This window comes from Cynara cardunculus, assembly GCF_001531365.2.
Source record: "Cynara cardunculus var. scolymus isolate 2C chromosome LG 2, CcrdV1, whole genome shotgun sequence".
NCBI lineage: Eukaryota > Viridiplantae > Streptophyta > Magnoliopsida > Asterales > Asteraceae > Cynara > Cynara cardunculus.
This window is the reverse complement of record NC_037529.1, coordinates 2,993,699-3,019,517: the sequence shown is the minus strand read 5'-3', so window position 1 is coordinate 3,019,517 and position 25,819 is coordinate 2,993,699. Positions and strand designations below refer to the sequence as shown.

Here is a 25,819-nt window from a genome sequence, read left to right as displayed (position 1 = left end):
CCCCACCACCACCAACCTCAAAATAAGGGACTGTTTGGTTGTCAATGGTTAGAGTTGTCTTCCATGGATTAATTTGTCTATATAGATTGGGAGGATTTTTGTTTGGAAAGGGGTTTTTCATATATGGACAAAGTGTGTTTTTTTAATCCGGATTGGACAGGTTTGGAAAAAACTTAGCTGTCTGCATAAAGTTCCGCTCAAAAACTGATTGAATAATCTACTTTTTATATCATTAAGCCACTACCAAACGGTCATGTATAGATAACCTAATAAGTTGCGAGTCCCATTAAGCTGCTAATAAACATTCTTTACGTGTCCATAATGAAAGACATAAAGTCCCTGAAATATGTAGTTATTACACTTTTAGTTGACTAAATGACAATTTACCCTTGATAATAGAGGGAGTAGTCAATATGTCCATCTCATAATACGTTTTTTTAACTGGACACTTATTCTGAGACAAATTAAAATAGAAATGTGAACACTTATTTTGGGACGAAAGAATTACCAAACATTTCCTTTAATGGAAAGCTTTCATGTTAAAGTCACATATTTACATCTCACCTTCATCATAATATTCCTTAATTTTGGTATGTGTTGATGAAGTTTGTTACAATTTTGCAGATAAATGCTTTGATTTATTCCCTTAAATTCTTTGTAGAGGAAGAAGCTATTTGAGATGAGTTCAACCACATATAAACTGCACTTTAGATCTTAGAAAACTTCATAGCATCAATCATATGGTAATCTTTTGTTGTGGTGTATGTATGTATGTATGTATGTATATGATACTGTTATATATTCCCTCTGGACCAAAGTTTTGCAACTCTAGAAATAGATAGCCAATTACTTGTCCTTTATCTCGCTCTTATTCTGGGCAAGATTCTTGATCCTTATCATATTCATGTGGTAAGGTAATGTGACTTGGTGTTCACTTATCTGAGTAAGTGTTAGGTAAACGGGATCTAAGAGCATCTCGTGTAGATTCTCCAAAACGGAGAATCAAAAGTCAAAATCTCTACAGGAAATCTATATTCATCTCCAACAGCTTTTCCATTTTGAAGACTATAATATGAATTATGATATTATATTATTAAAATATTCGATATCTTTTACTAAATATTATTTCTTTATCCTATAAAATTTAATTTCAAGGATTATCATTGGTATAAAAACTAATTAACAATTTTATTTATAGGTGATCATTTTTTGAAGAGTTCTCTGAATATTAGAGAATTTCACCCTACCTACTTTCTTCATTTTGGATTGTGCAGAATTTGTTGTAGTAAAAATCCCCAAAATTTTTATTTTAGAAAATTTGTTGGAGATACTTTAAATTTAGAGAAATCTTTAAAAATTTATATAAGAGAAAGAAAAAGTATTTAATTTTTTTCCACCAATACGAGATAGAAAATAAATGCTTAATGAAAATAAATAATATTTTACTAAGGGACCGTTTACCAAACACTTATCTGGTAAGTATCTAGCGGTAAAATTCAATACTATCATTTACTTATCGAGTAAGATTTTAGTCAACAAAAAATGGTTTTTATGCAATAAATTACCCGGTAGGAGCTGACCGTGGTAAGAGTCTTTGCCCTCACTTACCGGGGTAAGACTCTAGGTACTTGTCTCGCTCTTATCGGGTAAAATTCATGGTTTTTTCCATGTTTATCCGATAAGGCAATGTAACTTGGTAAGCGCTTACCCAAGTAAGCATTTGGTAAATGGCCCCTAAAGGTATTAAATATCTTAATAATATAGTTAATGGTTGGTTTAGTGAGGATGAGAATGGTAAGAATAGATGTTCATCCTTAGATTAATCCTAATTGAAGAGTTCAACTAGATCAAAACTAATGAGAAGCACCATAACAAACCCCTTCTAAAACGCAATGATAAAAGTGATCAAATGTCCAAATCTCTTCTTACACTTTTCACCTTAACTCTAATTCTCACACAATCTTTCATCATATTGTTAATACTATAATTGCTAAAATAAAGTAATTATTTGAGTTAGATGCAATTTTTTTAATAGATTTTGACTTTTGACGCTTTATTTTAGAAAATTCTTAGTTCTTATTTAATGTACCAAATAACTTTTTTTTCTCGGTCGATATAACAAACTTTCAAGTCTTTTTCTATTATTAATTGACTGTTGATTTTGTAATATTTGATAACGAGATATCTGTTTATAAATGAAAGGATAATTTGACATTTACATCATTAAATGGTACAAGATCAACAAGTTACTAGTTAAAATGAACAAAAAATATGATATTTTGTAATTTTGTTACATCAAATATATATTTTCTAAACTTTGTTCCCTTAATTGAATGTTTTTTTGTTACAGTAAATAAAAACAAGTATGATTGAACATGACACGGGAACATGCGTAAGTAGTGACACCATTTGACTATAAGAAATAAATGTATAATTTTTTTTTTCAAAATTATCATTAGTCTGTTGGTTAGTTCTTTACTTTTTGTATGTGAGATTATAGGTTCGCGTCTTTAATTTTATATTATTTTTTAGGAACATAATAAATCCGTTAAAGCCTTAAAACTAAGAAAAATCACTTAAAAGGACTTTGGGATAGGAGAAAAAGCCATGCAAACTAATGGAAACTTTTGTCGTTATTGTAGTTTCAAAATATATACGATTACAGAGAATAACATGATACACCTATCGTAATGATGAACAACTTGTCTCGTTCATGACCTTCTCTTGAATTTTCAAAGCCTTTATGGGACACTTTTCACGACCCTTATTATTTTTACTCTATGGCATAGAGATGGACAAAAATCGGTCCTGGTCCCAAACATTATTCCTGTAATCGGTCCCGATCCTGACCAAGAACCCAATGCCTGGTTAAGGTACTTTGTAACCGGTCCCGAGAACCGCTCCCAGTCCTGGCCAGGCCCAAATAGGTCCCACTTTTTTTAAAGAAAATATCGATTTTTTACATATATATATATTTTTAATTTTTTTACAGAATACAAAAAATTTATCATAATGCGTTAAAATATGTAATTGGGTCATTGAAATGCACTTAAAAAAGCATGTTTTATTATAACTTGTTAAAAATGGAAATTGAATACCAGCTGAAATCACGAATTATAGTGAGAATCGTGAATGGTTTTTTACGTTTGTGAGTTGATATCTTCCCTCATACATTATATGACTTATATATATTGTGTATAGAGGGCCAATGGGACAAAAATGGAAAAAAATTTGGTGATATGACAATTCCAACAGTTACAAAACACGTATGACCGGTCCCTGTCCGACCCGGGCCTTCTTTTTTGATAAAAAAAAGTGTAATCGGTCCTTAATCGGCGATTCGAAACCGGTCCCAACTGATCCCAAGTTGATAAAAAAAATTGGTTTTGTAAATAAAACAATTTAAACTGTTTCTTATATTTTCCATTAATTTTTAATTTTACATATTTAACTTATTAACAATAATATATAATTTAAATTGGTGTAATATGTTATGATGTAGCAAGGGTTGGTGTAGCCATAACAATTTTTACATCTTCAGTTTTTTTGGGATCACAAGGATGGTGTCTGATTGGTTTGAGTTTGGACTTCAAAGATAAAAAATGCTTGGAAGTTCTAGGTTCAAAATCAAAGAGAAATAAAAAAAAATTACGGCCGTGGAGGTTCAAATTCGATGACTTCGGGCTACCCGTAAAGCAGGTGGTCATCCTTGTATTAGTCAGCTCGCATAGCAGATTTGATATTCAGATTAATAAAAACAAAAGAGTATTTGGTAAAATTTATTAAAAATAACTTAACACTCAAGTTACATATATTTATACTATATTATAAAACATTTGACAAAAACTCTTAAAAACCATTTTTTATGCATAAAAGTAATGTTTATTGATACATATTATTTAAAATTCAAGATTACAAGTAAATTGTGCATAAGTACAACTTATTAAAGCTCTATGTTTGAATTCATGTAACTAACTACGGACAAACATAATCAAATAGATGATAAACATCTCATTTTAAAATATAAAAAATTTAAAATACAATTAGGATAATTATTGAGTTCTAACAGAGTACTTAATTATTATCTTTGTAAAAAATATATTATTAAACCTGAATTTCGTTACGTTAAATTAAATTATAATAAAAATAAATAGTTAATTTGATACTTATGTTGATATATTTTTTTGCAGATTTTATATGATATTTTCAAATTTATATTTTATTCAAAAATAGAAACATTATCTTTTTTTCAAAACCACATAAAATCGTATTATATGGACATGGATAAAAAATAAAACGAAATGTTGAAATGAAAATATGTCTCAATGCATTGCACGAGTACCATTCTAATTGTTTAATAATACAAATTAGTATGTTAAATTTTAAGGTTACAAATTATTATAGTTTATGCACAAATTCATATTTGTAATGAATACATATATTTAATAACCAATTGATAAACTTCATAGATTTACCTTAAAATCTAAACTATTTTAGATATAATTAAACAATTTATATAAAACATAAGTAATTTATTCTTTTTAATTTAATACCGATGTCTGGTTTTAAATTTTAACGAAGTTCACAACAGTTTGATTATGAATATGTATGTACTTATGTAATACACTGTAAAATATTTATCAGTCTTTTTATAGTAATTTAAAATTGAGGTTCAAACTATTGTATATGCTCCAAACAAATGGATAATTGACTAATAAGCACATTTATGACTGTTTGACAGTTGCTGAATGGTTTTGTGCAAAATGATTAAGAGTCTTTCATTATATAGTGCAAAATGAAATATAATTGTTTACAATAGAATTAGAGTGTTGAATGGTTAAGGGAGGTCCATAATACAAAATCATTCAGAGGGTTTTAAAATCATTAAGAGACAAATTTTTTCTTTGTCAAACAATATTCACCTCTTAACGATTCAAGAACTGTCTTTTAATGAAACTATTAAGATGTAAACAAATATAAGACATACATTAAGTCCTACTAATGTTGTCCCCCCGCTCACTCTAGCCCCTGGCCTCTTGCATTTGGAGGAAGACAACATCCTTCTTTTACTTTATCCCTCGCTCGGGATCATAGACTGGATTATCTAGGATGTATGTGCCCATAAGAAATCACGGAGCTGCCAACTGATAGTTATAGAACACTGTGCAAAGTTTCATCCCGTTATATGAGTTACTACTCCTTGATCACTTATACTGCCCTAAATACCTGATTGCATTTTCCAATTGAAATGAAAAATGATGCCCATGACTGACAAATCATAAATCAAACCGTCGAAGAAAAATTAATCTATTTTCGCTCTAAATAACCAGCCCAACAAGAAGCTCAGTTATTCTATGGCATAACGGGGTGAGATTGCGCGCGATCGATCTGGGAGCATCATCGAGGCGGGGGCATCAAAAAGTAACATGTGAATCGACCACTGCTAACTATGTTTTATATAGATTGGAAGTTGGAGAGAGACTAAGGTATAATGCTGCTACCAGAAAAGGCTCTTTCATGCTAGATGTCCCGACCCACTCAATTGGGTTCAATTCCTAACAGATCCCATGTTTTTCCCGAGCTTATTCAGGCTCTATTGGGAAACAAAGCTGTTCAAATACCAGGGTCGAATACAGTATTCTTTATGGGGCCGTAAAGCCCTCACTCCACAAGCACCTTGATGAATCTTGTATCAGGAAGAACACAAATTAAAAAAATTATTATTTCCTTTTGTTTATTTTCCATCCTTTTTTCTTCTTCTCAAATTTGAAAACACGTATAATCCAACAAAACTGATAATCAATTGATAACTTTTTCGATATTTCGAAACAGTAAGAATAAATCCGAGGATAAAAATAAAACAAAATCAAGTTATCGACTTCAAACTTTAATTTGGATCGAGCTATATTGTACATTTAGGGGTTGTTTGTTTACCTCTTAATAGTTCCATTAAGAGGTGACATCTGAATCATTATTAGGTGAATCTTGTTTGACAAAAAAAAAATTATATCTCTTAATGATTCTAAAACACTTTGAATGATTTTGTATATGAGGTCTTCCTCAACCATTCAGCGACGTAATTTCATATTAAATAATTATCATACAATTATATTTTAATTTTGCACTATATCACGAGAGACTCTTAATCATTCCGACCATTTTATCATTTTGTACCAAACTATCCAACAACTACCAAACAGTCCCTTATAAATACTAGAAGGGTACTCGCACAATTCAGCGAGATACATTTTGATTTTAATATTTCATTTTATTTTTTATCTCAGTTGATGTTATAGTATGATCTTATGTGATTTTGAAAAAACGATGAATTTTTGTTTTTGAATAAAATATAAATTTGAAGATATCAGAAAAAATTGACAAAAATATATCGATATTAGTATCATATTAACTATTTAAAATTCCTATTTTTTGTGTAATTATTTAATTCAATTTTTTATTATAATTTAATTTAGGTTCAACAACGAAGTAATTTATATTTGGTTTAATAATATAATTTTCTTATAAAAATAATAATTAATTATTTTGTTATAACTCGATAATTATCCTAATTATATTTTTTATATTTTAAAATAAGATGTTTATCCTCTATTTGATTATTTTGATCCGCAGTTAGTTACACGAATTCAAACATGAAAATTTAATAAGTTGTACTTATGCATAATTTATTTGTAATATTGAATTTTAAATAATATACATCAATATACAGTAATTTATGCATAAAAAATAATTTTTAAGAATTTTTTGTGAAATACTTTATAATATAACATAGATATTTGATATAAAATAAAAAGAAACACTATTTAAATTTGAAACTCCTTTTCAGGAACAAAAGGTAACCAAAAAGCCCAAATACTCCCAAAAAAGCCCTCTTCGTCGACGTCTGCATGCCCAGCCCACTACTCGCAGAGACGACGAAATAGTTTTTGCAAATCTTAGAGAGAGAAAGCTTTAAGAGAGAGAAAATCGAGCTTGAAGACGAACCAGAACGAACAACATTATATACACACAAATCTTCACACCAAAAACATTCATATATATCATGTATATGCATAATTTGTGAGTGATTAGGGTAAAAAAATCGAAAGGGGGGCACTCAGTCGATTCTTTTATGTCCTATATTTTATAGGGCAAAATTCGTTTTTGATTCGGAAATTGATCCATTTTACATCAAAGAAGAACCGAAGGGGAGAGGGGAAAGGTTTCTAAGCTGGATATTGTTGCAGTGCTCTTCGCAATTCAGGTATTTCTCGCAGAAACCCTAGAATTGGACAAAATGTTATGTGTCCTGTAAACCCTAAAACTGGAACTATTGGAATTTGGTTCACCAGAGTTGATTATAGGTCACTGAATGTGTAATTAGTGATTGCAGCGTTGTATTGGTGCATTTTGATTGAATGCATGCCTGAAACTTAACCAAGTGTGAAGTAATTGAAACTAGGGTCGTTTTTCATTTCTCAAAAGACTCTGTTTGTCACGATATTTATTTGCTGGGACATTTTTCTTTCGCTTACGAACGTTTATAATGGTGGTTGCACGTGGGCATGGAGTGTACTAGGCAATGGGGTGGAGTATGCAGTTCCATTATTAATGTAGATGATGCCAATGGAATTGGTTTGCTCTTTGTGCACTATGACCATCTAACGGAACTTGAACTCCTAGATTGGTTGGGATTAACCATCAGATGGTGTCGATTGGATTCATGAATTGAATGATAACTATGTTACAATTATGGTAAACAATGATTATTGGACTGTAGATAATTTCCAAGTTGGTTCAGTTTTATAATCTTTGTGTTCCTTACGACATATTTTGTAATTCTAAAGTGTCCATGTCATACCATGTATAACAACTATCCTCTGATTCTCTCTTCATGCATAACTATTAGGAATGAAAGAATTTTGGTTTATCCCTCTTTCTCATATATACGTATCCCTCACACACTGATAATCTGAAATGCTAATTCATTGCCATAAGATCTCACACTACCATTGTCTAGTACTTATAAGTTATTCCATGGACATACCAAATCTTATCATATGAGAATTTGATAGGCCGGTGGGTATGACCAAAAAGCACTCCTTTAAATGATTAGTTTGCAAACATGGAGAGGATTGGTAGGTTTTTATATCAAGTACTTGGCAGGACAGATTAAGCATATGTGGGATTAATGGCATCCTATGCATTTCTCGACTTGTTGTAATGGGTTGTGTTTGTATAAAAGGACCAGGTGAGTAGTGGTTGACAGTCATCACCAAGCTTTCGTGGCTTAGTTCAAACATCACAAAATTGGCATTATCCATCGACCCGGGAATTTGATTTATGCTGATGTTAGCTCTGCAGAGTTAAGGGTTATGACATACATTGCAGCTAGGATCACGTGATAACAAAGATTTAGTCACTTGTAGGATTATTAAAAGATGAGTTCTAGTTATATACTAGAAAATTTTGGATGTCTGCTACTAGTGAAGAACATGATTATGATACTTGCGTGCCATCATAATATAGTCTTTTTATTAATCTTCTTTGCTCTAAAGAAATGCTTAAAATTAAGTTTTTCTGTAGTCGAGCATGAATAATTTTTATTAGATCGTCATGTTGCCCCCTTTCTTTTCATGTGTTTAAAGATTCATTTTATTGTCCGTGCTATAAACATTTTTCTTGTGTATCCTTGTAATGTCTTTATATATTTGAGTAATTTGTTTGGATCAATGGCAGGAATATACCTGTAGGCACTTAAAGTGGGTATGCATGGATGTACTTCAGGATCTGTGCATGTAGTCAATGCTGAGCTTGATTCCATGGGAGGAGTTGATGACAGTGGAGCTGGAATTTCTTCAACACCATCACTGCAGCAATCATCAGATCTTGAGAAAACTCAAGCGGAACTCAGGTAACAGCGGTTCACTTCTGTGCCTTGCAAAATTTATGCTTTGATCGCATCATCTTTTTCTCAAATCAAGCTCAACATAACAGTGGATCATATTCATTGCAGGCAAACATTCACCGCGGCTGAGAAATTTAGAAGAGAATTAGAATATCTACAGAAAGTAGGCTGATGGGATTATTATTATCTTTATGTTACAAACAGTTTGAGCATAGATAGGTGATCAATTGCTTGCTATTTGCAGGGTGGAGACCCATTGGACTTGAAACCTGGGAATGCAGCGTCAGTTAGCCGCCAGTCCACCTCACTGGCAGATCGACATCCTGAGCAGTTTGTGACAAGGTATGTATCTAGTGCATAATGAATGCATCCATTATTTATCCAGCGTCAATATCACCTTTGCTGATATCTTTTTCTTTGTTATCCTGGTTTTCATATGGTGCTGTAGTGAAGCAAAAGGTAGTTTTGCAATTACTGCTTCACCTCGTGGAGATTCTGTTGAAAGTAGCGGTAGACTTGGGGCTCCTTCAGCCTGTGAACCCAACAGTGCTGATAATCTCATGCTATTTGATGGTGACAATAAGTTCCAGGAAATTGAACGGAAACCTGTACATCCTCATGCAGACAACATTGCTCCGTCCAAACATCACTCCCAGTTGGATGTTGGTCACATCACCACAGGCGATTCTGTTGTCTTAGAACTACCCAAAAAATCATATAAACGTAGAATTAGATCTCGGCCAAATCGTGATGGGGCTAGGTCAAGTTCTACTGATGCAGTTCCTTCTCGTGGTGGTCATTTTCTTCCTTTTCGACATGCTTCCAGGGATTTCAAAGGATTAACACATGACACAGACCACCAGGATCGTAACTGTTTGTTGAATTCCAACTCCAAGCCTAAAAGTCCTAATGCTAGTGTGGCTCAAAGAAATTCTATCACTCAGCTAGAAAATGAAATAGATGGTGTGCCGGCTGTACAATCAACCCTTGGCCCTGCACATGGTCCATATTCTGCTGTTTTAGATGCTAATGCTTTACAAAACACTCTAGAGACTCATGACGATCAGCCAGTAAAATCTAATAGTCGGGAAGCTCCACTCACTATTGCATCCATTGAACCTGAACCTGTAGCGGTTATGAATCGGGTACATTTGACAGATTCTGTACGTCCTCCCCGTGCAGACACACAGATATCTGAAAACCTAGCTTTTGCTAGTCCAACCAATGGCTTTGGAAGTACGGAAGAGATAGAAAGCATACCTGCTGATAGTAACAGCGGAGTAGCAATTCCCCCAAAAATCTTGGACTCGGAGTCGTCATGCACCCAAACCAGTCAACGCTTTGATGGCTATAATGGGAACGGTTTACCTACTAGTGCTAGGATTGGTAAATATACTGGGCCAATGGAACAAAATTTGGTACAGAAGGAGGTAGTAGAGGTGGAACGTAATGATTTAGTTGCAGACAAGGATGATAAGATACTGAATATTAATAAAGCTAATTCTGATATGTGTCATCCAAGTCACAATGGGGACGACTCTGCTATTAAGGAAGAGGTAGACCTGAAAGTGTCTGAATCTGCGTTGCAAAATGAGTTGAAGCATTCTGTCTCTACTAAAAGAGTTGGCTCAGATGGCTGCACCACTCCAAAAACTGAAAGAAAGGCCACCATTATTTTGGGACCCAATTCAATTTCCCAAGATGGAAATGCTTGCAGTAGTAGACCACAAGGTTCTAATGACATCTCCTTACGGGAGTCTACATTGTCTGTTAGGTATCCGACTGATGTTCCAGAGCAAAATGCATGCTCTCAGAACAACTTGAAACTGGCAACCAAAGAACGTGAAGACTCAATTTTGGAAGAGGCTCGGATTATAGAGGTTGTTTCATTATTTCTTGCGTTTTGAACTTAAGGCATTTGATTATTGCCCCATAAAAGTGTTCTAAATAGCTGATTTGAGGTTGTACTGTAAACAGGCAAAACGTAAGAGGATAGCTGAATTATCTGTTAGAACCTTGCCACCGGAGAGACGTCTAAAATCACAATGGGACTTTGTCCTTGAGGAAATGTCATGGTTGGCTAATGATTTTGCGCAGGTTTGTTTTTGCTGATAAAAATCAAAGTCAACCTAGTCATCTATCGTTCTTCCTTACTTTTTAAAATGTATTATTTGATTAGTAAGTGCTAGCTCCTCTATCCTTGCTTTTTTTTTTTTTTTGCAACTCATTGAATTATGTGGCCATTTGGTTTAGCCATTATGATTCTCAGTTTCTTGCTTACAAACAGGAGCGCCTTTGGAAGATAACCGCAGCTGCTCAAATTTCTCGGAGAGTGGCTTTTGCTTCTCAAGTAAGGTTCCAACAACAATGTTCACTGCAGAAGCAGAAGGAAGTAGCTCACCGCTTGGCAGAAGCTGTCATGAAGTTCTGGCACACGATACAGGTCCTTCACTAAGTTTTGAAATGTTATTTTACCTGGCCCCAGATAGAATGAGTTTTCCTAGCCCTAGTCTTACTAAGAGGTTGAATTGCTCTATAGGATAGTAGGCGAATGAATCGCATTTGTGCGATTTGGCTCGCTGAATCGCTGTGAATGTAATAAACATGCACTGTGTATGTTCTGGATATGGACTGTTAGCTGTCTGGGGCATTATATGTTCTAATAGCAATTCTTCTATTGTTCCTTAATAATGTCTTATCAAGTTAAATTAGGCTGGTCTGTGATAGTGGTTTACTACTTATTTGTTAGACAATCTTATCTGGATCTGTTAGATCATCATGTATGCATCATGACTGGTCCTTTTTTTATAACAATACTGTCTACATCTTGTGCATTTGAAAGAACATCAACAATGTGTTCGGCTTTAGAGTTAACTAGTAGATACTTTAATAACCTTGAACCCTAAAAGATCTATTTTTGAGAAGTCATGAGGACTATTTGCAGCTATTCTCTTGAAAGGTTGCATTGAAATCGTCAATCACAATTGTTTATTAATTCCTGCCGTATACTGTGTTACTGAACCCCTACTCCGAAAAGAGACTTGCAATTTCCAATGCTTATCCTGTAATGCTTTTGAAGCAGGATATAAATACTTGCTTGAAAAGTTTCCATAAGTAACTCTCATAAGCTTCAGAAATGTGCATTTTTAGATTTTTAATTTCTCTCTGCATTTTCTTTCCCTTCTATATATTAATATTGATAAAATTGTATCTCATCTTTGGTTGGATAGGATTAAAACGGACCGCCTTAGCACTTTGTAGGATAGATTAGTCATGAAATTATCTTTGGGCACTGGGCAGTTGATAGGGTTGTGGTTCTTCATTTACACACTTTAAACTTGCTATGAAGTTTGATTTTGGTGCAGACGAGTAATTTGCTAAGACCAAACATAAATATGCTGCTTCCTCTTATCCTGCGAGTAATTATACATTGTCAAGGGATAGATCCAACGTGTTAGCTTGAAAATGTATGTGCTTGTTGATGATAAGAAAGACCAGACCTTATATTGTTGCATTTGACAGGTGAAATGCAAGGAGACCGAGTCACGCTGCCTTAAAAGAGATAATAGAATTGGGATTCAGGGATATGCAATGAGGTTCTTGGAGTACAATAGCTCTCAAGTTCAGTACAACGCAACTCAAGCACCTGCGACTCCTGATAGCATCATGGACCTTTCATGGGAGGATAATCTGACAGAAGTATGGACTAACACTTGGTATCTTCACACATTAAGTCGAACCACCATTACACCACATTTAGCTGTCTTTTTTCTTACTATAAAACTACTGCTACACAAACACAATGACACAACCAAAGGCAAACTATACCCACTCCGGTACTTCCAACACACAAGCCATATATTTCAAGGATCTTAATTAATGGAGATAACAATGGTTGCATTTTTACGTGCGATCTATGCACTTATATATTTAAGTGGTTCTATATAAACTTTGGTTTCATGTAATGCAGGAGAATCTCTTTTATACAGTACCACCTGGTGCAATTGAGGCCTACAGAAAAGCGATTGAATCTCATTTGCTACAATTTGAGGTAAAAACATGTGAACGAATGATAGTATGTTATTTTTGCTACCATTGTTGAGCTAATTTCTCTTCCTTTCAGGCCTTTCCAGTTTTGCTTTGTATGTGTTGAGGAGTTATTGACATAGACGTGTATACTTATTAAACTAATATGTGTCTTGAAGAAGAAAGAAATAAGTAATCTTCATCTCTTTTGCTTACTTGAAGATGTGCCTGTTGATGGACCATCACCAGCCCTTGCATTTCATGGCAATCTTTGTACTGCCAGTCTATCCATTGTGCCAGTAGTATAAGAATGAACTTGAAACCTAGATGAAAATTAGTTAGCATCCTCGGGTTTTAATCTTTTTAAATGCTGGCAGGTTTGCAATACAGTATTTCAATTACAATAAAGTAGACATAAATCGTGAGCTGGCCTAAAGGAAGATACACACTTGGAATTGGGACAGCAGGAGTTGATAACCAAAACTTTAAATTAAATGACAAAACAAGAGTATACCAGTCAATTAATACCTAGTATGGTAATTCTTAAGAACCATATTGCTAGTTTTTTCATTATTTTATTTTCTTAGGGAATGAAATAGGAGAATATCTGAAATATATATATATATTTTTAACTTCTAATTTGACAGAATTTTGTTGGTGATTAAATTTCCATAATGTAGCCTACAACATAAGACAGATGGACGAAAAGACCAGAAGCACGTCAAATTGTTATTAGGACAAAGATGACACTGAAAGCAATATTTATGGGTTAAAATCCCAACTTTTTTGACAAATTTTATGAAGCACTCAGCTCTTCACCAAAATCTTTTGAAAACACCTTCGCATGCCGAGGGTCTGCACGGAAACAACCGCTCCTACTCTTTGGGTAGAGGACAAGTTTGTGTACATCCCCCCCTGGGAGGGTGACCTTCCAAGTGGCACAAAAGGGATGTGCTTGGTTTGTTCACTTCATGGGGTGAAAGGAGTCTGGAATCTCTCCTTTTTCCTCCCTTTCTCTCTAGTTGGATGTATTTCGGGACATGTAGATAGTCAGCAGATCACAATCTTTGATGAAATGACACAGGTTTTTCTGAAGTCCTTAACATGTGGTTTGGATTCATATGAGAATAGCATACAATTTAGGTGGCAATTAGATGACATGTCTGATACATGGTGCAAATCTTCATTAAACGCAGAATTCATAATCTTAAAATATTAAATAAACTATCTTGTAATTAAAACGAAGTCTAGTACCTCTAAAGGAATTTGGAATTTATTAATTTTAAATGTTAAATAAATTATATTGTTATTAAAATTAAGTCGCTTCTCCAAAGAATCTGTGTGCCTCCGTCTATGGAATCCAAGAACTTTAGATAGTATAAAGTTTTGGGAACTTCGTGTAAATAAATTTGAGGACTGCAGAGTATATCAATCATTGAAGAAATGGTTGCATTTTTTTATTACTAGCCAACTTATAGATACCAAAACCCAGCTTTCTTTGTTCTTCTATGCTTTTCCCTTTGATTTAGGTAGACTAATGATATTTTTTGTTGTTTATAGAGAACTGGCAGTAGCATGCAAGATGAAGTGGATACATCTGGCTATGATGCTGTTGCAGGTATTATAAGACTTCATGTTAATTGTTCAAACCCTTGTTTGGGAAGTATATCAGTTGAAATTCTAACCATATGTAGACTTCAAATCTCAAGATAATGCATTTGAAGAGGATGAGGGAGAAACAAGCACATATTATCTCCCAGGTGTGTTTGAAGGTAGCAAATCTACGAAAAATGCTCAGAAGAGGAGAAAACACTTCAAATTTTATGGTGCAAGATCACATGAGATGGGAGGTGATTTGTCACTCATGCAATCCGCTGAAAGAACTGTTGGAACTCAACCCTCTGTGTTGAGTGGGAAACGATCTGCCAGCAGTTTAAATGTTTCAATTCCAACAAAACGTGTGCGTACTGCTTCCAGGCAGAGGATAATAAGTCCATTCAATGCTGGAACTTCTGGGTGCATACAGGCACCAAATAGGACAGATGCTTCAAGTGGCGATACCAATTCCTTTCAGGATGAGCAAAGTACTCTACATGGTGGATCACAAATACCAAACAATATGGAAGCTGAATCTGTGGGAGACTATGAAAAGCAATTACAGTTTGATTCCACTGAAGTTTCAAATAGACCTAAAAAGAAAAAGAAAGCAAAACATCCTGTATGTGACATTTACTAGAGTCCTTGTCTTTTAGTTGTTCCGACTTGCCTTTTGATCTTTAATTTTGTCTTACGGTGTTGCAGGGATCCACATTTGAGCATCGGTGGCACCTTGATTCTAATTTTCAGAATGAGCAGGTAAATTTTCTTCAGTTAATTAAAAGTAATGATTTGCTATAGCCATATAGCCTGTTATAAGGTCTTCACTGAAACAGCCACTATACTCTTTTGGGTAGAGGTTAGGTCTGCATCCCCCCCCCTCCAGGGGGGGGGGGCGCCCCTCCAGTTTGGATATATTGGGCACGTTTGTGTATATAACCTGTTATAAGTGACAGGGGTGTTACATTGAGTTGATTGAGACCATGTTAGCAATTTTATGTCATTTTATATCATATTACAAAAATTTAAGGAGCTAGAGGTGTCGAAAAAATTGTGCCTTTCGAGTCTGGATGTGATAATGAGTTTTTTGTAGCATATAAGCTTTATCTATAGTTTATATTCGAAAATATATCATCCTGGATGATCTAAAATGCCTTTAAACCTAAAAATCATATTCATGGGTTATTTGTCACATTGGATGATTATTAGAATTCTGCTAGACTCTCTCTCTCTCTACCCTATTGCCTGAAGCACAAAAGTAATTAATTACATTCATATCTGGTCACAATGTCGTATTCGACATATTGGTGCCTCATTGATTCTCTAATGAATGACGTGCAGAAGGATCACTCAAGAAGGAGACCGGATACACATCAATTTGAATCAAATGGAAGCAGTGGTATGGCTCTTTCTTTTCTCATTTGTGCGTCTTTGGTGATTTGGAAAAGCTATCTAATTCCTTAATACGGTTTTTCCAATTACGTATGAAGATTTTTTTTGTTCAAACATATCATGAAAAAAGTCAAAGATGATTCGACATTCATTTGACAATCTTAATCTCTTGGCTGGTTCAATTATCTCTCCAGTGGCTTCTCAGATGAGTAATATGTCCAATCCAAATAAGTTCATGAAATTACTTGTGCGAGATCGTGGCAGGAAAGCCAAAGCACTTAAGGTATTATTAAGTGATAGGCCTACTCGAGTTACTTTCGTACTTCTAATTGTTCTCTAGATTCCTCTTGCATAATGTATTGATCAATAAAACATCTCTGCAGACCCCTGTTGGGCAGCCAGGTTCAGGAAGTCCATGGTCATTATTTGAAGATCAGGTTAATGTCGTTTGTCCCTTTGTATATATACATATACAGGGAGGTTCAAATAAGAGTGACAAATATGGTAGGAACGTAGGAATAAATGATTCATATGTGAATCATATGTTTGAAGATGCATATGTGAACCCATGTTTGCTTACATACCTTTTTAACAATGATTCACATATGAAGATGCATATCTGAATCCACGTGTCTGTATACCAATGATTCACTTATGAATCTTTTATTGTACGTTCTTACCGTTTTTGCATTCCTTATTTGAACCGTCCCCTTTATATATACACTTTGTTGAGAAATAAGTGTCGTTTGTAAGATATCATAGAGAATGCTCTTGTCTACTCAGGCCCTTGTTGTGCTGGTTCATGATATGGGTCCAAACTGGGAGCTTATAAGTGATGCCATCAACAGCACTTTACAGTTCAAGGTAACTACCATGTGCTAAGTTTTTTCTGTCTTTTTATTGTTGAGCTTGATTTATTACAACAAATGCGCCAATCCTTCTTACTGGAATTATATATATATATATATATATATATATATATATACTTATTTGATTGGGAATCCAGAGTTGTATCGGTTAATTGACACATCTCAAGTAGGAGGATATATTTTTCTCTTCTTGTATGTTCCAATTGTTATCTATGACTATCCCGGTTTTTTATCAGTCATCACTTAACTAATGTAGTCATAGATGAATGATTTAATCTATGCAACATGTGCAGTGCATCTTCCGCAAGTCCAGAGAATGCAAAGAACGCCACAAAATTTTAATGGATAGGAATACTGGTGATGGAGCTGATAGCGCTGAGGATTCAGGGTCGTCTCAACCTTATCCATCTACTTTACCTGGCATTCCGGAGGTAATATTCATTTTTTTATACTTTTATGTAGTTTACATGCTAATTATCATATTTGAAGTTGCATGCATTACCACTTGTCATTGAGCTAAATCTTTGCTTCCGTATGTTGACATATCTCATACAGGGCAGTGCTAGACAATTATTTCAACGATTGCAGGGACCAATGGAAGAGGATACACTCAAATCTCATTTCGAGAAAATTATTGTGATTGGACAAAAACATCATTATAGAAGGACACAGGTGACTATCTATCCCTATTATTTGCTGTGGTTAGTGGCATTGGTAAGACAGAACTGGACAAAACAACTAAAATGACCAGCTTACCCCTAATGAGTTGCTTATATATTTTCATTTATTTATGTAACTTATTAAGTTAGAATAAAATAAATATTTTTTATAACAAAATATACCATTAAAAAGTTTGCGTCAAGACGATTAAAGTGACACCAAAGTAAATAGTTCATGTAGTTTCCAATTTTATTTTATACCTTTTCTATATTATTTTTCTATTATTACTATTTAATAAATTACATAAATTAATCAAAATATATAAACTTTGTATAAAAATAATATTGAGGACGTAAAGTGAAAGTTTAAAGAGCATAAAATACAATAAATAAAATTTAAAGAATGAATAAAATGTAAAGAGGGAGGCATATTTGATGTTTTAGAAGAGAATTAGGTTATGTTGGTAAAATATAGGTTTGTTCCAACCTCTTCCATGGGGCTAAGGGTGGAACACGCCTGTTCCAAGTCTTGCCAAACATGGAACAGTGATCCCTATTCTTTCTGTCCTGTTAAGTGTACCAAATGCACCCTAAAGATGCCGTTATATAGATACCACATATATGTTGTTTCATTTTAAGATCATATTGATAAATCTAGCATGTTTGCTTTCATTTCCCTTGCTGACTCTGAAATAAAGCATTGTAGAAGTTTTTGCAATTGTCTTTGAATAGGATGAATAGTTCAGTTGGTTTAAGGTTCAAACTTTTCACAATTATACTATCTCTAACGTATAACGCTTACAAATGTATGATTTCTAGTTTTATTGTGACTCAAATACGATACTCATATAACCTGTTTGTTTTCTTTCCTTTTTCTGCAAAGAATGATAATCAGGATCCAAAACAGTTGCAGCAGCCTCATAGTTCTCATGCCTTTGCTCTTTCTCAAGTCTGCCCAAATAACCTTAATGGTGGACCTGTCCTTACGTGAGTTATCTGTTCTATTCTGATTTGCTTCTTGCCATTATTTTCTCTGGTTTGTACTACTTTGCTAGTTTTTTTTTTCATGAATCCCTAATACCATGTTCTGTGTAATATCCTATTAAGGCCTCTTGAACTGTCCGAAGCAATCTCGTCCAGCCCAGATGTTCTTCCTGCTGGTTATCAAGGTCCTCATAGTGGTGGGTTACCAGTTCTGAATCATGGTCCTGTACCACCAATGCTTCCTGGTTCTGGTTCCACTTCATCAGCACCTGGTTCGTCCAATTCGGTTCATGGAAGTAACCTTCCATCTGCATCTGCTCCACTTAATCCATCTGTTAGGTAATCCCGTAAATAGCTTGAAATGACTGAACTATTAAGATATCAGATTCTGATGTTTTGTGTTGTCCCTGTATAGGGAGGGAAGATATGGGATCCCTAGAACGGGGTCATTATCAGTAGATGAACAGCAAAGAATGCAACAGTACAATCAAATGTTATCTGCGAGGAACACACAGCAGGCCAGTTTGCCTCCCGGGTCTCATTCAGTGACCGATCGAGGCGTACGCATGTTACCGGCAGGAAATGGTATGGGTGTTATGTGTGGGATGAATAGAAGCGTGAAGATGGCAAGACCAAATTATCAAGGGATTGCATCGCCATCTATGTTGAGTTCTGGTAACATCCTACCTTCTGGTTCGGCAACACCAAACCCTGCTAGTATGCACTCGGGGGCTGGTGCTGGTCATGGTCCAGGTCAAGGAAACTCGATGTTGAGGCCACGTGATGGTATGCATATGATCCGGGTGAGTTCTTTAGCAGTTTGATTCATTGCAAATTCTAAGAATATTAATGTGGAAGGTTTCTTTTGATTAAACAACTTAGACCTTGTTTGTTGACAGCTTAGTGAACTTAATTGGAGTTGCAGCTTATTTGGTCATATATATGTGACTGTTTGGTAGTGACTTAATGATATATAAAGTGGCTTATTCAGTAAGGGCCTGTTTGTTAGCAGCTTAATGAGCTTAATGGGATTCACAGCTTATTCGCTCAGCTATATATGACTGTTTGGTAGTGGCTTAATGATATAGAAAGTGGCTTATTCGGTGAGCTTTTAGGGGGCGCTTTATGCAGAAATTTAGTTTTTTCCAAACTTTCCCCTCCCAATTAAAAAACACGCTCTTTTCATCTTTGAACAGGCCCTCCCAAACAAAAACCTTCCCCATTTGCACAAACAGATTAATCCACACAAATAACTTTATCCATAGACGACTTGATGAAAAACCAACCAAACACCCCCTAAGCTTCTAAGGGGGACCTTTATGCAGAAAGCCAAGTTTTTCTTCCAAATCTGCCCCTCCCAATTAAAAGACATGCTCCTTCCATCTATTGGAAAGCCCTTCCAAACAAAATCCTTTACAATCTACACAGGCAAATTAATCCCACATAGATTTATCCATACATGAGTTAATGAAAAACCAACCAAACAGCCCTTTACTGATAGATTCTGCAATTTATAAGCTCTTGCATACTTTGTTTCTGTTAACATTGTCTTCTGATTTATTGCTATAGCCCAACCAGAACACCGACCATCAAAAAGCTGTGGCGGCAGACCTTCAGATGCAGCAAGTATCACAGGGTGGGGTCAGTCAAGGAGTTCCCGCATTTGGCAGTGGAACAAGTTCGTCATTTCCTAATCAGATTTCCCAACCACCTGTTCAGGCATACCCACTTCATCACCAGCAGCAAGCACGTCCGATTTCCCCCCAACAGTCACCGCATCTGCTTACCAGTAATTCCCATCATCCACATCATTTCCAAGGACCTCCAAATCCCGCTTATGGAATGCGACTCGTTAAAGAGAGACAACTTCAGCAACAGCGTTTACTGCAACAACAGCAGCAACAATTCTCTACATCCAATGCCATGATGCTGCATGCACAACCACAAGAGTCTCAACTTCCGGTTTCCTCTCCACAAAATAGTACACAAATGCAATCACGATCTTCATCTCCGCCAGTGTCGATTTCACCTATGATGACTCCAATGCCGCAACTTGCGCAGAAACATCCTGTATCTGCACCCCATGGTCTTGTGCGCAACCCTCAAACTAGCGGCACCACCCAAATGGTGAAGCAGCAGCAACGGCAACGTCAATCGCAGCAGTTTCAACAACGGCAACAGGCGCAGCATCAGCAGCAGCAGGCTAAGATTATGAAAGGTGGAAGGGGAACCATGATGATGCATCAGAATCATCCCACTGATACCTCAGAAATGAATGGCTTCTCCGGAGGTCAATCTACTGCAGATAAAGGCGAGCAGCAGGTCGTGCATCATTTGCCGCAAAGTGGTCAAGGGAGCTTGTATTCTGGTAAGCAATCTTTACCTCATTCTTCTATGAATCAACCACACCAGCAGAAGACATATTCATCAAAGGAACTTCAGCAGCAGAAGCCTTCTCATTCAGCCGATAATAACAACCACCAAAATCATGCTCCATCACCATCAACGGTTACCTCAAGTACACCATCAGTCATCACTTCATCCAACCACCACCCGCATCGGTCTCAGCCACATCAGAAGTCGGCTAATCATAAACAAGCCACGGTTCCTCCAAAAGTATTGCATAATCAGAAAGTAAATCCCTCTGACCAGCCTACAAGCAAACTGCAAGCTGCTCAAGCTGAATCACCTATGTCTATGAGCAACTCCTCTCAGCCGAATACAACTCTTCCGATGCCTCATGCACCTTGTAACGATGCAAATAGTAGTGAAAAACTTGTTTATTCGTCTGCAGCTCCACATCGGAAGACATCTGAGATGATTTACGATTCTTCTGGTGCAGTGCCAGATAATGCAGGAACACAGTTTGGTAAGAACTCCATGCGGATGTCTCCACCTCAAACAAGCGGCACTGGGATGGAGAGTGAACATTCTGGACCAGCTGTTAACCAAGTTGCGGTTCATAGGCAGTCTTCATCAGAAAGCTTGCCTAATCCTGTTCGGAATGATGTGGGTGTACAGTGGCAGCAGCAGCCCCCTTCATAACTACTACCTCCTGATTGCCTGCTAATTTTAGACCGGAATAGAGCACTCTATAACAGTTTCTTTGAGTGGTTCTGGGCCGGACCGTTTTGGCTGGGCTGCCATTCCCATTAAGAGCAATCTGCAGGTTAGTTCTCCTTTCATTGTTCTGCAACCACATCACATGTTTGCTACTCATTTGCTGCTAGTTACAGTTTCAATGGCTTTAGCTTTCCCTCTAATGTTCTCCTTGCTCTCTATTATTCTCTAGGTATCCTTTGCATGTCTGATGTATTTTAAGTCATATTATGTACTCCCTCTGTCGGAAAATGAATATCCACAGTGAAAAAAAGCATGCAGTCTTAGTGAAGGGTAGAATTTGAAAGCAGACACTTAGGGGCCTTATACTACACGCTTACCTGGTAAGCGCGTATCGGGCCATTTACCTTACCGGATGAACATGACAAGGGTCGAGAATCTTACTTAGCAAGAGTGATGACAAGGATGGAGAGTCTTACCTGGTGTGCGTTGAGCGGGTAAATTGTTGCATATGATGCTTTTTTGATGGACTACAATCTAACCCGGTAAAGTAAATTATAGTGTTGGCTCTTAGCGGTAAGCACTTACCAGGTAAGCGGCCCCTTACTTTTGAAAGTGGACATTTATTTTGGGACAAACTAAAATAGAAATATGGAAACTTATTTTGGGACGGAGGGAGTACATCACTAAGTTTAAAAGGCCGACTCTATCTAACTGGACATCTAAAAGGGCAAATAATGAAATTAAGATGGGAAGAGAAGTTAGAAATTTGTGAGATGTTAGTTGCTGTCCTTACTTTTTCTCCCCTTGACGATACACAAACAATGAAGATATACTTATTGATGTAGAGTAAACTCCACTCCTGTACTGAAAAGCGACAAGAATCTGTGATAAGTATTCACTTGCATTCAGTAAATTGCATGTTCCAAAATTGAATTCCAACAAGATAGCAATGTAAAAATTTAAACCTTGTACTAATCTAACTTTTGGGTTCTGCTAAACACTATCCCTTAAAGCTAGGAAAATGAACTTTATATAACATGAAGAGATTTAGTGGCCTTGTTTTCATCCCTTTGTTTGTGTAACTTTCTTTTGGTCTTGAAAACCATTCCTTTCGGTCTTAAAAACCATCTTTTTCGGTTCAAGAACAGAGGAGTTTGCCACTTCTGCAAAAATAGACATATTTCTTCAAACGAGAACTTGAATGATGTTATGGTTCTACTAACTTAGGGCCTGTTTGTTACCAACTTAATTAGCTTAACGAGACTCGCAGCTTATTCGTTCAACTATACATGATTATTTGGTGGCGGCTTAATGATATAGAAAGTGGCTTATTCCATAAGCTTCTATGGGAAGCTGTATAGCCAAGTTTTTTCCTAACATGCCTCCCCCCGTCAAAAGACACACTCCTTCCATTTATCAACTTTTTAAACCCCAATTCTTGTATTTACCGGACCTTGACGACTCACTCACCGCTCCCGGTGACCTACTCATTACTTTTGGTGTCGTAAACTTTTAGCAATTTTAGTGTTTTTTTTTGGATGATTTTGATATTTAAGACTGACGTTTCTTTTGGAATATCATTAAGGATTTCTATATAACTCGAACTAAATAACCCAAAAACGTTTAACCCAGACCTCATTTGGTTCAGATGGATTATTCAACATTGGATTTTCTCTAATACCCTTAAGTTTTCCCCCTGATCACATGACTTTTGGTATCCGCCACCGTACGCAAACCTTTCCTCTACCCTAGGTATAGAAAGGTTGTTTTCGTGAAAACCCCTGGCTTATGACAGTTTTGATGGAGGCACTATTACTTCATTTTCGATATGGCAGACTGGTAATTGTTGGTTTTGATTGAATCTTTTGCAGATGAAGCTCAGTTCCATGGGGGCAAAAGATGGAAAGGGGATGGCAGCAATTTGTGTTTGAAAGATAGGTTAACTGAAGTGAAGTAGTAGGGCTAATTCTTGTATAAAATGATGAGTAGGAGATGGAAGGGAGGAAGGATAAAGAGGTATGTGTACAGGAATTCCATCCATCCCTTCTTTCTTTTTTTTAAACATTTTGTTTAATTTTTCTTATCTTTAGATTCATTAGCCCTATGTATTAGCACACCCTTTTTTGTAATAGGTGGGGTCGTAGTGGTAGTTATCATTGGGGGAAATTTTGTGAATACCAGTAGTGTATACTTAGATCAATGTTGTTGAAAATCACCATTGCATCACTTCAATGAGTATCTGTGCAGTTCTTGCAACTTTTTAGCCTTTTCTTTGACAATTTTTGATGGCCAAGTAAGCCTTTTGGGGGGTGTATTTGGTGCATGGACAGAACCAGAGGAACTTGGCTTTGTAGGAGAGGGTAAAAGAATTGTGGAAGGTTTCAGTTTGGTATGGGTAGTTTAGTAATTTACATTATAGGAAAATTAGTTTTGTAGGACGTCTAAAATGTCTAAGCGTCCTAATAAAATACTTTATAGGACTTAAAGTTTATAGGACCAAACCAAAAAGCGTCTCGTGTAAAAAGTGTTGTGATAGGTTTATAGGATGCTTTTAGGCATTTTAACGAGTGTTTTAGGACGTTTTTAGAATAAAGGATCGTATTAGATATTTTATACGAGATTATTTGAAAAAGCCTTCTATAAAAAGATGGGTATACAGGACATTTCTCAGAAATATCTTATAGAAATACTTAATTGGACATCTTATTTTAAAAATGTCCTAATAAGTTTGTTAAAACACATAAAAACGTTATATAAACCTATTATAACACCTTTAGATATACAATTTATATTTTGGTCTTATAAACTTATGTTCTATTAAGACGCTTAGAATTCCATGTGTCCTATAAAACCAAATTTTTTTTAGTGTTATCTATTTTCTTCTTTCTTGACATTCGTTCCACCTATTTTGGTGTTGTTCGTTTTAGCCTTTTCTTTTTTAGTTACAATTTTAACTTTGATGGGCAAGTATGGGCTGTTTACCAAACGTCTACTCGGTTAAAGTTTACCAAGTCACATTATTTTATTGGATGAATATGGTAAGGATCGAGAATTTTACTCGTAAGAACAATAGCGAAGACCGAGAGTCTTACCCTGCAAGTGAGCCAGCACGACTTTTACCCAGTTAGCACTTAATGGGTAAATTGTTGCATACTATGTCGTTTTTTATGGATTAAAATCTTACTTGATATTGATAAGGTAAATGATAATGTCGATTCTTACAGATAAGTGTTTACCGGGTAAATGTTTGGGTAAACGGTCCCTAAATCTTCTGGGGCGTGTTTGGTACATAAATAGTACCAGAGGAACTTGGCCGGATTGGTGAATGTGATGTAGGCGGGTGAGAGAACTACGCAAAGTTTTAATTTTGACGGTTTTTTAGGTATATAACCTTAAATTAGATTTTAAGTAAATCCATGACTTTAAGATGAAAAAATTGTGGAAGCTTTTAAGTTTGACGTTGGTAATTTAGTAACATTATCTATTTTGTCCCATCTTCATATTTTTCTTCAGTTTTGTCTCATTTAGTTGTGTCATTTCTCAGTCTAATTGTTGCGTCAAATGTAGGACAACAAGGCAGTGTTTGTTTTTCTAAAAAGTATTGAAGTCTAGAGTCATGTCTCACTTATGGATGGTAAAAGGTAATGTTGAAATCTGAAAACAGTTGCGATAAAACTGTCTGCTTTTGTAAACGAATAAATATTTGAATGTACGTAATTCCATTTTTACTCTAAAACACCACACTACGTGAATTACATTAACCAGCAATCCAATTTAATCAAAATATCGTTGTCCATTTTTAATACGTTCAATCTTACTTATCGACCAATTATTACAAAAATTCGTGGAGAGTCGCTCCACCAACCAGAACACACTTGAATTTCTTTCGTCGCTCCACCAACCAGAACACACTTGAATTTCTTTCTTTTATACTTGAAAATTCTTCAAATAAAATATATATTATTACATTCAATATTTTTTTTTTGGTCAAATCACGTGAATTAATGCTAAACTTTTAAATTACTAAATGTTGAATCAATAGAAATTATTTGATTAATTTAATAAAAATAGAAGTGCAATAAAGATGAGATCATGTGAGATCAACATATTTTCGTGAGACCATTTTTTAAAATTTAAAATTTCACAGCAAAAAAAACTGTGAAAGTTACATTTACAACATTTTGCTGTAAAGTTTCAAGTGTAAAAAAGTAGTCTCACAAAAACATGTTGGTTTCACGTGATCCCAATTCGTACAATAAATAAACAAAATATATATATAATGATAAGGATTGCTTGTCCTTCAACAAGAGAACGTTAGAAGGTTT

The 25,819-nt window shown here is 35.4% G+C and overlaps 2 protein-coding genes across 10 annotated transcripts in view; both read left to right on the top strand.

The window, feature by feature from the left end:
* The window catches only part of LOC112506665 (pentatricopeptide repeat-containing protein At5g48730, chloroplastic), a 7,890-nt gene extending 7,033 nt beyond the window's left edge, over positions 1-857 (top strand). Inside the window, exon 4 of one of the 2 annotated variants that reach the window (XM_025110883.1) lies at positions 662-857. The gene's annotated coding sequence lies outside the window, so the exon portion shown is untranslated. Of the gene's footprint in view, positions 1-624 lie in introns of both variants that reach the window. The other variant, XM_025110882.1, reaches the window with a different exon arrangement.
* A 6,079-nt stretch (positions 858-6,936) lies between these two features.
* LOC112506443 (chromatin modification-related protein EAF1 A-like) lies at positions 6,937-23,720 on the top strand. 8 transcript variants are annotated; one of them, XM_025110487.1, is made up of 24 exons: positions 6,937-7,261; positions 8,737-8,911; positions 9,014-9,068; positions 9,150-9,247; positions 9,354-10,785; positions 10,883-11,002; positions 11,193-11,348; positions 12,428-12,604; positions 12,876-12,956; positions 14,492-14,549; positions 14,626-15,149; positions 15,233-15,286; positions 15,869-15,926; positions 16,114-16,202; positions 16,303-16,356; positions 16,703-16,783; positions 17,082-17,219; positions 17,344-17,460; positions 18,331-18,434; positions 18,555-18,770; positions 18,847-19,234; positions 20,001-20,799; positions 21,274-21,600; positions 23,366-23,720. In XM_025110487.1, exons 2-23 carry the CDS (start codon positions 8,766-8,768, stop codon positions 21,474-21,476), a joined length of 5,148 nt encoding a protein of 1,715 aa, XP_024966255.1. In that variant the 5' UTR covers positions 6,937-7,261; positions 8,737-8,765; the 3' UTR covers positions 21,477-21,600; positions 23,366-23,720. The 8 variants fall into 8 exon arrangements, with proteins under 8 accessions (XP_024966255.1, XP_024966254.1, XP_024966256.1 ...); XM_025110486.1 differs by having other exon boundaries at positions 20,001-21,180; XM_025110488.1 differs by having other exon boundaries at positions 10,680-10,785; positions 20,001-21,600.
* The last annotated feature ends 2,099 nt before the right edge of the window (positions 23,721-25,819 follow it).